Source organism: Cherax quadricarinatus, chromosome 64 (assembly GCF_038502225.1).
Source record: "Cherax quadricarinatus isolate ZL_2023a chromosome 64, ASM3850222v1, whole genome shotgun sequence".
NCBI classification, from domain to species: domain Eukaryota; kingdom Metazoa; phylum Arthropoda; class Malacostraca; order Decapoda; family Parastacidae; genus Cherax; species Cherax quadricarinatus.
Genome location: NC_091355.1, coordinates 13,235,477 through 13,252,527, shown reverse-complemented (window position 1 = coordinate 13,252,527; position 17,051 = coordinate 13,235,477). Strand labels below are relative to the sequence as shown.

The window sequence follows — 17,051 nt, the reverse complement described above, 5'->3', positions numbered from 1 at the left end:
AATTAGAGGTAAGACAGAATGTAGGATGGTGGATGAGCAAGGAGGTTTCAGAGTGGGTAGGGGATGTGTAGATCAAGTGTTTACATTGAAGCATATATGTGAACAGTATTTAGATAAAAGTAGGGAAGTTTTTATTGCATTTATGGATTTAGAAAAGGCATATGATAGAGTGGATAGAGGAGCAATGTGGCAGATGTTGCAAGTATATGGAATAGGTGGTAAGTTACTAAATGCTGTAAAGAGTTTTTATGAGGATAGTGAGGCTCAGGTTAAGGTGTGTAGAAGAGGGGGAGACTACTTCCCGGTAAAAGTAGGTCTTAGACAGGGATGTGTAATGTCACCATGGTTGTTTAATATATTTATAGATGGGGTTGTAAAAGAAGTAAATGCTAGGGTGTTTGGGAGAGGGGTGGGATTAAATTATGGGGAATCAAATTCAAAATGGGAATTGACACAGTTACTTTTTGCTGATGATACTGTGCTTATGGGAGATTCTAAAGAAAAATTGCAAAGGTTAGTGGATGAGTTTGGGAATGTGTGTAAAGGTAGAAAGTTGAAAGTGAACATAGAAAAGAGTAAGGTGATGAGGGTATCAAATGATTTAGATAAAGAAAAATTGGATATCAAATTTGGGAGAAGTATGGAAGAAGTGAATGTTTTCAGATACTTGGGAGTTGACGTGTCGGCAGATGGATTTATGAAGGATGAGGTTAATCATAGAATTGATGAAGGAAAAAAGGTGAGTGGTGCATTAAGGTATATGTGGAATCAAAAAACGTTATCTATGGAGGCAAAGAAGGGAATGTATGAAAGTATAGTAGTACCAACATTCTTATATGGATGTGAAGCTTGGGTGGTAAATGCAGCAGCAAGGAGACGGTTGGAGGCAGTGGAGATGTCCTGTCTAAGGGCAATGTGTGGTGTAAATATTATGCAGAAAATTCGAATCGAATCGAGGACGACGAGAGCTGTCGTAAGATGGGATGGAAGAAGGATAAGGAAGGATGGAAATAACTGGAAAAGGATGGGGAGGAGGGGAAGAGGAGGAATCAAGGCAAGTGGCCCAACCACTTTGGGACATGTGGTACAAAAGTACTGGAGACGTAGATAGAGAGGCATGACTGATGTCATTGCTTGGCTCACTAGGAGAGGATGGCGAAGGCAGCGGTAGGAGCTGGGAGTGTCAGAAGGCAGCAAGCAGGATGAGTTGGTTATGGTCTTAAACTGTTTATCAGTGCGGTAAATTGTTTTCGAGAGAGTTGTATCACACTTATGGGAGAGCTGTAGTAGTATTCGTTGGTTTGGAGTTGGTGGAGTACCTGGTTGTAGGTAGGGAATGGTCTTTCTTCGCTTTGGTACGATACAGTGTTGTCTTGGAGATGTTGGATGAGTTCTAGGCGAGTCATGCTTGCAGGGTATAGCCTCGTGGTGTAGAATATGAGTCCTTTGTGTTTAACCCATGGTGTTCCAGGTAATCGACGTGAGCTAAGTAGAGAAGGCGGTGGTGGAGTAGAGGAAGGTGGTGTTGCTTCGTTTTCAACTTCAGTAGACGAATTAGATGTTTCTGGTGGTAAGGCTTCTGACTGGTTGGATTCAGTGAGAGGTGGTGGCGGTGGAGGCTTCTCATTGGTCGTTGTTGGATTGACGTCACTAGTTGGTGGTGTTGATGGAATTTCTGCAGAAGAGTTGGCGATTAAGTTTTTGGTGAATTTGAGAATTTCTTCAGAAGGTGGAGATGCTGGAAATGTAAATGAAGGCATGTTATTTAATGCAAATAACTCGTTGATGGTAGAGTTAAATGATCCAGGTACAGCCATGTTTTGCATATGAGCGTATAGTAGACAGTAGTGAATCTTCGTTACGTCACATGTTGGAGGAGTGATGTTATTGGTGGTGGTGGAGGCGGGCTGAGTAGATGCTTGAAGTAATTTTGTAGTGTCTGCTTGTATTTTTGCAATTGCTGCATACGTTGGAGTGTTGCTAGTAGGTTTTTTCTTTGCTGCATCTTGTGTTTTCTTCATAATATCCTTTCTTGTAGGACATTTTGCTGTCAGTGTATGGTGATCATTACTCTTGCAGTTTAAGCACGCTGGTTGTGTTGGAGCAGCAGTGGTGCAGGAACTGAAGGTGTGTCCCTCACTACCACATGTAGTGCAGAACTTCTTGTCTTTTACTGGACATGCTTGGTGGTGTGATGGTATGAATAACAGTTCCAGCAATGTTGGATGTAGTGATATCTCTCTGCTTCAATGTAGGTAGGGCTGATGTAGTAGTAGTAGACAGCAAGACCTTCGTTCAGTGCAGTGGCAGCCATGTTCACGTCGGAGTGTGGAAATTAGGAGAAGGTGTGGAGTTAATAAAAGTATTAGTCAGAGGGCAGAAGAGGGGTTGTTGAAGTGGTTTGGTCATTTAGAGAGAATGGATCAAAGTAGAATGACATGGAAAGCATATAAATCTATAGGGGAAGGAAGGCGGGGTAGGGGTCGTCCTCGAAAGGGTTGGAGAGGGTAAAGGAGGTTTTGTGGGCGAGGGGCTTGGACTTCCAGCAAGCGTGCGTGAGCGTGTTAGATAGGAGTGAATGGAGACGAATGATACTTGGGACCTGACGATCTGTTGGAGTGTGAGCAGGGTAATATTTAGTGAAGGGATTCAGGGAAACCGGTTATTTTCATATAGTCGGACTTGAGTCCTGGAAATGGGAAGTACAATGCCTGCACTTTAAAGGAGGGGTTTGGGATATTGGCAGTTTGGAGGGATATGTTGTGTATCTTTATACGTATATGCTTCTAAGCTGTTGTATTCTGAGCACCTCTGCAAAAACAGTGATAATGTGTATTCTGAGCACCTCTGCAAAAACAGTGATAATGTGTGAGTGTGGTGAAAGTGTTGAATGATGATGAAAGTATTTTCTTTTTGGGGATTTTCTTTCTTTTTTTTTTGGGTCACCCTGCCTCGGTGGGAAACGGCCGACTTATTGAAAAAAAAAAAATCGTTATTTCTACAGTTGCATGATACAACTTATACAGACCATAGCTGACATCAGAGACACACTATATAGAAATCCCATTGTTATGTAGAGCATTTCAGGTAAATTAAGTTAATTTTGTTTACCAGGATGCGACCCACTCCCGTTGGCTAACACCCATGTACTATTTACTGCTAGATGTACAGGGACAGCAGGTGTTTTAAGGAAACACGCCCAAATGTTTCCACCCATGCCGGTGATCGAACCACGGACCTCAGTATGTGAGCTGAGTGCGCTACCAACCGAGCTAGCCCCTTTACAAACCATTCACCAGTGTCGGGAAGAATTTTCTCTTCTCATAGTAGTGGTGACGCTAGCTACTTTCGTCTCGCCTAATCTCCGCTTCCCGGCGACACTTAAAATTAATTTTCCGTACAGGTTTCTGGCAGACTGCGTCGACGACCCCCAGATCAAACGTTCTCTGCTGAAGGCGGCTCAAGGGACGCTCTCCTTCACATACCATTACGACTGGACACTCAATGCTGTGAGTACCGCCTCTTGCCGCCTGCTGTCCTCCTCTCACTATTTATGCAGTGTTCTGGTCGCTTTGGTGCTCCTGTACCCTAAAGTCACTGGTTATGTATCACTGGTTCAACTGCACTCTAGGGGTCACTAGTTCTGCTGTACTCTAGGTGTCATGGGTTCTGCTGCACTCTAGGGGTCGCTAGTTCTGCTACACCCCAGGGGTCACTGGTTCTGTTGTACTGTAGGGGTCACTAGTTTTTTTGTTCTCTAGCGGTCACTAGATTGTATTGTACTGTATGGGGCCAATGATTCTCATGTACTCTAGGGCTCATTAGTTCTGTTGTTCATTATGGTTCACTGGCTCTGTTACACTATTCTAGGGGCCACTGCTTCCTTTGTACTATTCCAGACGTGGCAGATGTCGTCCTAGGAAAGGATAGAGGGAGAGGGTAAAGGAGGTTTTGTGTTTAAGGAGTTTGGACATACAACAGGCATGTGTGAGCTTGTTGCCACTGGCATCATCTCACTGGAGTCTTTCAGCTTCAGCATATTCAAGCTCTTGGTAAACTGGATGTTGTCCATTTTAGACACTGCCTTCACATGATACCGTCTGACTTCTCGCAGCTCTGGTGACAGCCCTCTCACTTCATGTCACCTGGCTCCTGCCACTATATATACTTCCTTCTTAGATGTCTTTGTTAGGACTGAATGAGCCAATTATGGCAAAACATTACCCCTAATAAATATCCTGAACTGTACATAAGTGTTGACATTGCCATACCCTTTACGACTAACAATTTAGTTATTGCAATAGTATCTAAAAAAATGATCATCTAAACATGCTTTACTGCATCTTGCTTTTACACTGCTTCAGTACGACTTTCAGTCTGTATTATGCCTCAGTGTCTTGCTGCTTGAAATTGTCTTTTGTGATGCATTTCCCTAAATATATCCCATAGGTAGCACAAACGAGCCGACAAGTCGAAAATTGAAGCGGAAGTTAAGAGGATTACCGTACATTTGGCCTCACGCAGAGGTACTCTTCAAATGTCTGTTGAAGAGGGCCCCGGAGGCCGAAATATACAGTACCCCTCTTACATGTTGTTTTATTTTCACTGTTTGTGTGTTTGTCACTGACAAGTGTTTATTGTACTTTTGTTGTCAGTGTATATAGTTCACTGAAGCTGTGGTGGTGTGTATACACGCAGGAAATTTTTTTTTGCCGAGGTATGTGCAGGTATGATGAAGATAATACCGAGATATGAGCAGGTATGAAGATAATGCCGAGGTATGTGAAGGTATGATGAAGATAATACCGAGATATGAGCAGGTATGAAGATAATGCCGAGGTATGTGAAGGTATGATGAAGATAATGCCGAGGTATGTGCAAGTATGATGAAGATAATGCCGAGGTATGTGCAGGTATGATGAAAATAATGATGTATGGTGAAGATAATGCCGAGATATGTGCGGGTATGATGAAGGTAGTGATGTATGATGATGATAATGACGTGGTATGTGCTCTTCTTACAGGTGTAATGTTTCCTCCGGCCTGTCCTATGTCCTGTATGTGTGTTACTACCACCACCATCTCTGGGACCCTCTTCACTAGTGTTTATATTGACTCCTCCAGCTCTGTGACCTGTGTTTATGGTGTTTCAACCAGTCCTGTGACCTGTGATTTTGGTGTTTCAACCAGCCCTGTGACCTGTGTTTATGTTTCAGCCACCCCTGTGACCTATTTATGTTTCAACCAGTCCTGTGACCTGTGTTTATGTTGTTTCAACCAGCCTTGTGACCTGTGTTTGTTTCAACCGGCCCTGTGACCTGTGTTTATGTTTCAACTACCCCTGTGACCTTTTTATGTTGTTTCAACCAGCCCTGTGACCTGTGTTTATGTTCTTTCAATCAGTCCTGTGACCCGTGTTTATGTTGTTTCAACCAGCCCTGTGACCTATGTTTATGTTGCCTCAACCAGCTATGTAATTTATGTAGTGAGCATTGTAACCTGTGTATGCGTTACTTTCAGCTGCCCTGCAATCCTGTGTTGTAGTATGTGTATATGCAAGCTTGTACTAGACTAATATTGTGTCAACGTTCAATTAGTGTTGTGCCCTTGAACCTTAGAGGCTAACGACAGGATTTGAAAACTAAAACAGTGGAAGAAACTGTAATTGATTTTTTAATCACAGTAACAATTTCCCACCACGACAGTATGACTCAAAGAAACAAATTGAGCTTCTGGCTATTTTTCTAATGGGACGTAAGACGAGGGACTAGTGATGACCCACTAAACCTCAAGATATCCACGCAGCATACCTAATAATAATAATAATAATACCTTATCTGCACGTAATACATACTTTTTACAAAACTGGACGAGATTTCAGATTACACATGGGAAGCCCCTGGTTGTGCAGATCCCACCCAGTATTAATACTGCCATTATATTTCCCACTGCCAAAATTAAAATCCAGCTAGTCAGTCTCTCTGAGTCGCTTCGTAGCTGTTACACCTCAACGGCGTCTCAAACTCCAAGAACCACTCGCCTTTGTTTATTTTGACTTACTGGGTGTGTTGTTATAATGTATTCAGTCAGTAGAGTATAATGAATTTGTTAATAAGAGTAATGTATGTCATCATGATATTACTACGCTCAATGGCTACAGGAAAAACTGCATATTTGGTATGCATAATACAATGCAAATTATTATGCCGAATACAAATCGGTATAAAATGGAAATTAAGATGCATAGTACATTGTAAATCTTTATGGATAAAGTATAAATTAAAATGCAAAATGCATTGTAAATTGGTGGCCATAATTCAATGTAAATTATACATAAAAATGTATATTATACATAATGTATAGTTTTATTCAATATTACGCCAAATAACACTTAACAACAATGTTTAAGCTCTTTCAGTTGTGGGTGCATCAACACTATCACCCACCTCTCACACCCAACTTGAATTCTAAATCATGATGTTTATGTATATCCCACTTTCTTAACTGTTAATACGTAGTCTCCTCATTCCTTTATAATCTGCTGAAGAGGACCTCAGCTGGAGGTCGAAATGTAAAGACTACAATTCTTCCACTTTTTGTTGCATGTGGAGTTTTCTTTCTTATATATACCCCATTTAATAATCAGTGGAGGTCTCTTGGTGCCGGTGAGAAGCTCTTGGTTAAAGGTTTTGAAACTATACTCCTCTTTTGGATCTAGCCTGATTGTCTCTCATTTCCCAGGAACTATCAAATAATGATGTCCAGTTTTTAAGAGGGTGGACTAATCAGTCAGTGGAAAACCTCGGTCAGATGACCAAAAGCGTCAGAAACCAATTGTCCTGTTTCCTGACGAATCTTACGTAACTTAACCTAAACTGACCCTAGGAACTGTATGACCTCTTCGGCTTTAGTTCATTCCTATGATCACAACAATAATATTTCTATGTTGTTCCCTCAGCTGCTCATTGTACATGACTAACACCTTCATTAGCTGTGACTGCCAAAGATATACCTGACATGCGTTGACTCCTCATTCAGACTCTCTAATTCCTCATTCACTCAGTATTAGGGCATCTTGCTCACGACGAGTACGCCACAACCACGCGGGTGTGGGATTTATCTGCAAAAACTTGCATTTGTGGTCACAGTGGTGGCCCATGCTAATCTCTCTTTGGTGTATAGGAACATACCTAGTTGGATGAATCTTATTAGAGCCAGTTGGCCCAGTGGTTAACGCACTGGCCTGTGAGTTTTAGGACTCGCTTGCCATGGATTCAATCCCCACCCGTTCCCTGATTTGATTAAATCGAAACATTAACAATAATTCTTAAAATCTGTCTTAAATCCACGTACATTCGTTCAACCCAACTTCAGAATGTCCTCATTAATATTGATTATATACTGGTAAAATGCTATTTAGAAAGCTCACTGAAATGCGAGGAAAATATAGAATTCACGTTCACAATATATGCTCAAAATTCTTTGACAAGACTCCTTGGAAAATATAAAAAACTAAAGAGCTAAAGACAGAGGCAGTTATAGAGCAGGATCTACTGTGACAGCGTTTCGACCTGCGTAGAGCTTTATCAAGTCAATACAAAGGATAGAATATCCCCCATGTACATATACATAATGTATCTAGAAAGTTAGGTGAGCATGTATAACCAACATATATATACAAACCTTCCATATATCACATATATAAGTGATGTTGACAAGTGCCCATGAGCTCAACTGTAACACCGTGTGTACACCTTGCCTGTTTATGACCAACATATTATGTGCATCTTATTCGTCACGTGTGTTACTGTGTTAAACTAAGTTGTGTATAACCAACATGTGTGAATCTTACTCGTGTGTCACTGTGTTAAACTATCCCATGTATAACCAAAATATGTATATATCTCACTCATGTGTCACTGTAATACTGACCCATGCATGACCAACTTATGTGTATACTTTCTATTGTGTCTAAAGTTCATCCAGTTAATGTTTAAAACTTAGTTCTCTAAATGTAATAAAACAAACTTTCCCATCATCACTATGTAGCAAATTTGATTTATGGTGATTTTTTCTATAGTTTTTTTTTATAACTGGGAATTGTTAATTACGAATCTAGCATGGGCGCTGCTGTGGCGAAGATGAAAATAATAATTATTTCCCCCCCCCCCACGTGTATGTACATGCATTGCTAACAATCTATTTTCTTGTATTCCACTTATTTCTTAATTACATTTGTCATTGTGATTAAAACTCTAGAAATTAATATTGCACAATCACTTGCCAGATGTTACTGGGTACTGACTGACGTGATTTGCTTCACTTGAATGACAAAATTAATATACGGCTCAGTGTTGCCGTCACACAAGCGCATTAATATGCTATTTTCTAATTGGTCTTCAGAATATAAAAATAGCATATATATATATATATATATATATATATATATATATATATATATATATATATATATACACATGTTAATTGTAAGTCCCACACAAATATAATCTAAGTCCCGCACATATTCAAATTGTAAGTCGCATATATATATATATATATATATATATATATATATATATATATATATATATATATATATATATATATATATATATATATATATATATATATATATATATATATATATATATATATATTATATATATGAAGTCCGGCACAGTATAACTTGTAAGGCCAGCACATATATCAATTATAAGGTCCTGCACATATGTAACTCGTAAGTCATGCGAATATATAAATTATATGCACAGCCTAACTTGAACTAAAAAAAATTATCGCTGTGCGACTGAGCAGGCTATTCTTGTCCTCCGACAGTTACTGCTCCTGGTAAGTTCATCCCGCTTTGTACATAACCATCCAGAAAACTGGATTTGACGGCTATTTCTTGATCCAAATGGAACAGCAGACTCTTATACCTCTCTGTACACATGCATCACGTGACATCAAACAAAGTATAGATAAATACCAGACAAGATAATGATAAATACCAGACAAGGTAGAGATAAATGCGAAAAAAGATAAAGATATATACCAAACAAGTTTTGGATAAAGCAGCAAGAGCACTTCACCACAGTGTGACTTGTAAATTGTCGAAGTCGGACCAAAACGTCGTCATAAGCTTCTCTTTCCTTTCCCCTCAAGGAAGGCTCCTTGATGTTGGTGAGGGGCTCTTGATTTAGGGAATTGGATCTGTGCTCCAGTTCCCCGAATTAAGCCTGAATGCCTTCCACATCCCCCCCCCAGGCGCTGTATAATCCTCCGGGTTTAGCGCTTCCCCCTTGATTATAATAATAATTCTCTTTCCTTTGTGAGGGTTGTGTATTGTTCCAGTTACGGTATTGTACCTTTTTGTTTTTTTATGTTTTTCACAGACATATAAATCAAACACCTTCGTGCCTCAAGATTTCTCAAGTGCAAAGAACCAAAAGTGAATTTTGTGAAGGTTAGTGACGAAGTACATAAGAGACTCGAGCAGTTAAAGAAAGTGTTAATCGCGCTATTACCTGCATAAAGTGCAATTTTGTTCAGCGTAATGAGTGACGTACTAACCAGTATCTCGCTAGCAGCTGATAGAAACTGTTTGACCCACACAAGAACTTTTCAAATAATGGTACTTAGCTTGATCTTGGCGGGTAGTGTGTCTGCGTCATGCAGACGGTGATGCTCGAGGCACTGCCTGGAGTATACCTGGGTTTCGAAGGTCATGAGGTCATGCCTCTGCGGTCCGGTCTGTGACCAGGCCTTGCGGTGGATCAGGGCCTGATCAACCAGGCTGTTACTGCTGGCCGCACTCAAGCCGAAGTCTGAACCAGAGCCCGGCTGGTCAGGTACTGATTTTACGTGCCTGTCCCGCGCCTTTTTGAAAACAGCCAGCATGGTAAAAATTTTCTTAGAATCTGTGTTGGAGATGATGGCATAATTTAAAGTAAGCGTGGTTTAACAATTTTAATAAGTATATAATTTGTTTTGCACGATAATTGTGGCTAGTAGAAAAGCGGTAGTTTACACAATTATTATTATTATTACAATCAAGGGGGAAGCGCTAAACCCGGAGGATTATACAGCGCCTGGGGGGGATGTGGAAGGCATTCACGCTTAATTTGGGGAACTGGAGCACAGATCCAATTCCCTAAATCAAGAGCCCCTCACCAACATCAAGGAACCTTCCTTGAGGGGTAGTTAAAACAAGCTTTAGGCTAATATGGATCAGTATCGGAACTTTCACTTCGACCACTGGGTACGTCGTCTGCTTCAAGGTATGGGAGGGAGGGTAAGAGGCAAAATTTGTAATAGTTTATCTGATGACATTAAATAATGTAATTCATTTAACCAATAAATATTGAATTAATTCTTTGTTTTAAGTGATCCAGTTTTAACAGTAGTCACAGATATGCTTATTCTACCTACCTGGAGGGTGTTCCGGGGGTCAACGCCCCCGCGGCCCGGTTCTTGACCAGGCCTCCCGGTGGATCAGGGCCTTATCAACCAGTTACTGCTGGCCGCACGTAGTCCAACGTATGAACAACAGCCCGCTGATTGGGTACCCACTTTAGGTATATAGATTTTAATTAACTTTGTCTATACTAGCACATTACTTACAGCAGTTCTCTCATACACTTTATCTGCTGTAATACGCTCCCTTAAATTTCTTACATTCATTAGGATTCTATTTGTACACAGCAACTACGCACACGCACAGCAACTACGCACAGAAAGAGACAGGCGCTCCCTTTACAGGCGACGGAAAAGAATAACAGAGCGGCTAAAAGAGGTCAATATATCTGAAATGCGTAGGGAGACACTGGTCAGAGAAATAGCAAGCATCGAACTTAAGCTAAAAGAATCCTTTAGGAGTCAGGAATCGCGGGAAGAACTAAAAGCCATAAATGAAATCGAAAGAAACCCAAAGTATTTCTTCTCCTATGCCAAATAAAAATCGAGAACAACGTCCAGTATTGGGCCCCTACTTAAACAAGATGGGTCCTACACAGATGACAGCAAGGAAATGAGTGAGCTACTCAAGTCCCAATATGACTCAGTTTTTAGCAAGCCGCTAACCAGACTGAGAGTCGAAGATCAAAATGAATTTTTTATGAGAGAGCCACAAAATTTGATTAACACAAGCCTATCCGATGTTATCCTGACGCCAAATGACTTCGAACAGGCGATAAATGACATGCCCATGCACTCTGCCCCAGGGCCAGACTCATGGAACTCTGTGTTCATCAAGAACTGCAAGAGCCTTTTCCATCCTATGGAGAGGGAGCATGGACACGGGGGTCGTCCCACAGTTACTAAAAACAACAGACATAGCCCCACTCCACAAAGGGGGCAGTAAAGCAACAGCAAAGAACTACAGACCAATAGCACTAACATCCCATATCATATAAATCTTTGAAAGGGTCCTAAGAAGCAAGATCACCACCCATCTAGAAACCCATCAGTTACACAACCCAGGGCAACATGGGTTTAGAACAGGTCGCTCCTGTCTGTCTCAACTATTGGATCACTACGACAAGGTCCTAAATGCACTAGAAGACAAAAAGAATGCAGATGTAATATATACAGACTTTGCAAAAGCCTTCGACAAGTGTGACCATGGCGTAATAGCGCACAAAATGCGTGCTAAAGGAATAACAGGAAAAATCGGTCGATGGATCTATAATTTCCTCACTAACAGAACACAGAGAGTAGTCGTCAACAGAGTAAAGTCCGAGGCAGCTACGGTGACAAGCTCTGTTCCACAAGGCACAGTACTCGCTCCCATCTTGTTCCTCATCCTCATATCCGACATAGACAAGGATGTCAGCCACAACACCGTGTCTTCCTTTGCAGATGACACCCGAATCTGCATGACAGTGTCTTCCATTGCAGACACTGCAAAGCTCCAGGCGGACATCAACCAAATCTTTCAGTGGGCTGCAGAAAACAATATGAAGTTCAGCGATGAGAAATTTCAATTACTCAGATATGGTAAACATGAGGAAATTAAATCTTCATCAGAGTACAAAACAAATTCTGGCCACAAAATAGAGCGAAACACCAACGTCAAAGACCTGGGAGTGATCATGTCGGAGGATCTCACCTTCAAGGACCATAACATTGTATCAATCGCATCTGCTAGAAAAATGACAGGATGGATAATGAGAACCTTCAAAACTAGGGAGGCCAAGCCCATGATGACACTCTTCAGGCCACTTGTTCTATCTAGGCTGGAATATTGCTGCACACTAACAGCACCTTTCAAGGCAGGTGAAATTGCCGACCTAGAAAATGTACAGAGAACTTTCACGGCGCGCATAACGGAGATAAAACACCTCAATTATTGGGAGCGCTTGAGGTTCCTAAACCTGTATTCCCTGGAACGCAGGTGGGAGAGATACATGATTATATACACCTGGAAAATCCTAGAGGGACTAGTACCGAACTTGCACACGAAAATCACTCACTACGAAAGCAAAAGACTTGGCAGACGATGCACCATCCCCCCAATGAAAAGCAGGGGTGTCACTAGCACGTTAAGAGATCATACAATAAGTGTCAGGGGCCCGAGACTGTTCAACTGCCTCCCAGCACACATAAGGGGGATTACCAACAGACCCCTGGCAGTCTTCAAGCTGGCACTGGACAAGCACCTAAAGTCGGTTCCGGATCAGCCGGGCTGTGGCTCGTACGTTGGTTTGCGTGCAGCCAGCAGCAACAGCCTGGTTGATCAGGCTCTGATCCACCAGGAGGCCTGGTCACAGACCGGGCCGCGGGGGCGTTGACCCCCGGAACTCTCTCCAGGTAAACTCCAGGTAAACACGATACTCTATCTGTCTTTGGGTATCTTCCTTTTCATGGGTATTGAACGAATGCATTGACGATTTGCCCAACTTTTGATTTCCAAGTGCTTCCACCATCTGAGTAATTATTATTTCTGTATTCACGTGGATCCCTAAACACGTAAGGGTCACAGCGCCGGGAAAATAGAAGGCATTCAGGGAAGGGCATCTCCTATTCCTTGGATCTAGAACACTTCACCAGTATCAAGGCAGACCATTGATAATTATATAAGCGATTATTATTAATATATTCATTGGTTTTCATAAGGTGAACAATTTAAAATGTAAAAATTGGCAGGTGTGGAGGGATACATACTCCGAGAGTTGTATTCCTCGGTGTATATACACAGTTTACTTTTTTTTATCCCTGGAATCCCAGGGTATATACATAAGAGAGGTGTAGATCTCCCATCTTTTATATGCAGAGATTATTCTTTAATCCCTATTTAAAGGATTAAAATATTCTTGAATGCTGGTGAAAACGTTAAATGACCTTTGTGTAGTCGATAGACTTGAAACCTACACACCAGGTGTGTGGGTGAGGTTGATGGTAGACGAGGTGATATAAGTGAGTGTGAACGCTAGTGAACGGTAGTGTGAGCTGGACGCCAGGATGGTGAGGTGTGTGTGCTTTCTGGTGGCTTGTGCTGCCCTGCTGCTGCTGGCTGTTGCTGCTGTCTCTGCTCAGGTTCAGCGTCAGGTATGATATCGTCGCTTACTACTTCTTAATTATGTTCTGTCAGTCTCGGTGACTTAACGTTTTATATTTGAGGTGACATATTTTGCTTTAACAGTTATTCTGACTTGACATTTGCAATGATTAATATAATCTGCTTATCTTTTCTTTTTTTGTGGTTTGACAGAGCAAGTCATGTTCAACTACTTTTTTGTAGAGACTAATATTGGATAATAAAGTTTTTCTAGTGGGTAGTTGCTGTTACCTTACCCCAGATAGGCGCTAACCTAGTTACGCAAGTTGCCTAGTTAGTGTTGCTGTGTAACTATCGTCATTACGTTTTATGAATTTTTTTTTTTTTGTCCTATGTCATAAGCCTTTCTTCTTTTTGAACAATGTGGCCTTTTGGGTCTTGTATCTACTTTAAAAATCTGTGCATAGTTTGCCTCGACCGTTCTCTCATGAGAAGTCTACCAGTTTTCAACCACCCTGTAACTTCCTTGTAACCCTCTGGTTATCTGAATTTTCAGCTTTCTATCGTTCCCTTGATCCTGATCCTCTTAAATGTCCCAATCTGCCCTATAAATTCCTCTTAAGATTAGGTACGTAGTGATTGTTCCACCTTGTCCTCCCCTAGTGTCAGGTTCAGTTCCTTGCCCCTCTCGTAGTGTATTCCTCTATTCTGCTACTAGACTGGTTGCAAACCTTTTATAGCTTTTACACGTGCTTGCCAGAGGTGGGCTTCATGCTGGTTCCGCGTTCTCGATGATTGGACTAACATCTTGCATTAGGTTCTGAAGAATTATTAGGTTCCTAAATCTTATGTTGGAGTTTGCTAATCTTGCTAGATTGCCTTTTAAAATTCTTCCCATAGCCTTTTTTTTTTTCTATGCGTTATTTGTATGTACATATATATTTCAATGATCTCGAGCGCCACATACGTACATCTTTTTGTATATGCTGAAACAGTTTAAAATTTCAGTGACCAAAATCGATACATAGCCCCTCCCCCTTCTCTTTTTTTTTAATTCTTTGTAAAATAATTATTGCATTCGGCAAGAATATTTTTCAGACTGAACCAAGCCTGTTGGTGCAGTTTCCTGCTTATGAAATTGGCATAATTGCGTCTTCTAATCTCTTGCACTCAACGGGTATCTGTACAGCAAATATCCCCCCCCCCCTATTTTTCCTTATCTTTCTGAATTTTCTAAACTTTATTTTCCTGGTATTGCACTAGTCATACACCCATACCTCAGTCTTCTACATTTAGTTTGAAGAAATTAAAAAGCGTTCCTTCGAACTAGTCAGTCACGAGGGAGCATTCACCAAATTCAACTTCAATAACAAACATAAGTGGGACCAAGTAAACCAAGTCCTAACCGATATAAGCTGGGAAGATATACTAAGCAACACAGACCCCAACTTATGCCTAGAACAGATTAACTTGGTGGCACTCAATGTATGCACAAGGCTTTTTCCTCTAAGAAAAAGGAGTAGTAGATGTAAAATAGAAAGAGACGGGCGCTCCCTTTACAGGCGACGGAAAAGAATAACAGAGCGGCTAAAAGAGGTCAATATATCTGAAATGCGTAGGGAGACACTGGTCAGAGAATTAGCAAGCATCGAACTCTAGCTAAAGGAATCTTTTAGGAGTCAGGAATCGCGGGAAGAACTAAAAGCCATAAATGAAATCGAAAGAAACCTAAAGTATTTCTTTTCCTATGCCAAATCAAAATCGAGAACAACGTCCAGTATTGGGCCCCTACTTAAACAAGATGGGTCCTACACAGATGACAGCAAGGAAATGAGTGAGCTACTAAAGTCCCAATATGACTCGGTTTTTAGCAAGCCGCTAACCAGACTGAGAGTCTAAGATCAAAATGAATTTTTTGAGAGCCACAAAATTTGGTTAACACAAGCCTATCCGATGTTATCCTGACGCCAATTGACTTCGAACAGGCGATAAATGACATGCCCATGCACTCTGCCCCAGGGCCAGACTCGTGGAACTCCGTGTTAATCAAGAACTGCAAGAAGCCCCTATCACGAGCCTTTTCCATCCTATGGAGAGGGAGCATGGACACGGGGGTCGTCCCACAGTTACTAAAAACAACAGACATAGCCCCACTCCACAAAGGGGGCAGTAAAGCAACAGCAAAGAACTACAGACCGATAGCACTAACATCCCATATCATAAAACTTTGAAAGGGTCCTAAGCAGCAAGATCACCACCCATCTAGAAACCCATCAATTACACAACCTAGGGCAACATGGGTTTAGAACAGGTCGCTCCTGTCTCTCAACTATTGGATCACTACAAGGTCCTAAATGCACTAGAAGGTAAAAAGAATGCAGATGTAATATATACAGACTTTGCAAAAGCCTTCGACAAGTGTGACCATGGCGTAGTAGCGCACAAAATGCGTGCTAAAGGAATAACAGGAAGTCGGTCGATGGATCTATAATTTCCTCACTAACAGAACAGAGTAGTCGTCGACAGAGTAAAGTCCGAGGCAGCTACGGTGAAAAGCTCTGTTCCACAAGGCACAGTACTCGCTCCCATCTTGTTCCTCATCCTCATATCCGACATAGACAAGGATGTCAGCCACAGCACCGTGTCTTCCTTTGCAGATGACACCCGAATCTGCATGAGTGTCTTCCATTACAGACACTGCAAGGCCAAACCAAATCTTTCAGTGGGCTGCAGAAAACAATATGAAGTTCAACGATGAGAAATTTAAATTACTCGGATATGGTAAACACTAGGAAATTAAATCTTCATCCGAGTACAAAACAAATTCTGGCCACAAAATATAGCGAAACACCAACGTCAAAGACCTGGGAGTGATCATGTCGGAGGATCTCACCTTCAAGGACCATAACATTGTATCAATCGCATCTGCTAGAAAAATGACAGGATGGATAATGAGAACCTTCAAAACTAGGGAGGCCAAGCCCATGATGACACTCTTCAGGTCACTTGTTCTATCTAGGCTGGAATATTACTGCATACTAACAGAACCTTTTCAAGGCAGGTGAAATCGCTGACCTAGAAAATGTACAGAGAACCTTCACGGCGCGCATAACGGAGATAAAACACCTCAATTACTGGGAGCGCTTGAGGTTCCTAAAACTGTATTCCCTGGAACGCAGGCGGGAGAGATACATGATTATATACACCTGGAAAATCCTAGAGGGACTAGTACCGAACTTGCACACGAAAATCACTCGCTACGAAAGCAAAAGACTTGGCAGACGATGCAACATCCCCCCAATGAAAAGCAGGGGTGTCACTGGCACGTTAAGAGACCATACAATAAGTGTCGGGGGCCCGAGACTGTTCAACTGCCTCCCAGCATACATAAGGGGGATTACCAACAGACTCCTGGCAGTCTTCAAGCTGGCACTGGACAAGCACCTAAAGTCGGTTCCTGACCAGCCGGGCTGTGGCTCGTACGTTGGTTTGCGTGCAGCCAGCAGCAACAGCCTGGTTGATCAGGCTCTGATCCACCAGGAGGCCTGGTCACAGA

The 17,051-nt window shown here is 41.7% G+C and overlaps 1 protein-coding gene across 1 annotated transcript in view; it reads left to right on the top strand.

Moving 5' to 3' along the window:
- The window catches only part of LOC128700089 (uncharacterized), a 78,255-nt gene that overhangs the window by 28,798 nt on the left and 32,406 nt on the right, over window positions 1-17,051 (top strand). The window contains exon 7 of the mRNA XM_070098786.1: window positions 3,404-3,509. Coding sequence (XP_069954887.1) covers window positions 3,404-3,509 — 106 coding nt within the window. The remainder of the gene's footprint in view (window positions 1-3,403; window positions 3,510-17,051) is intronic.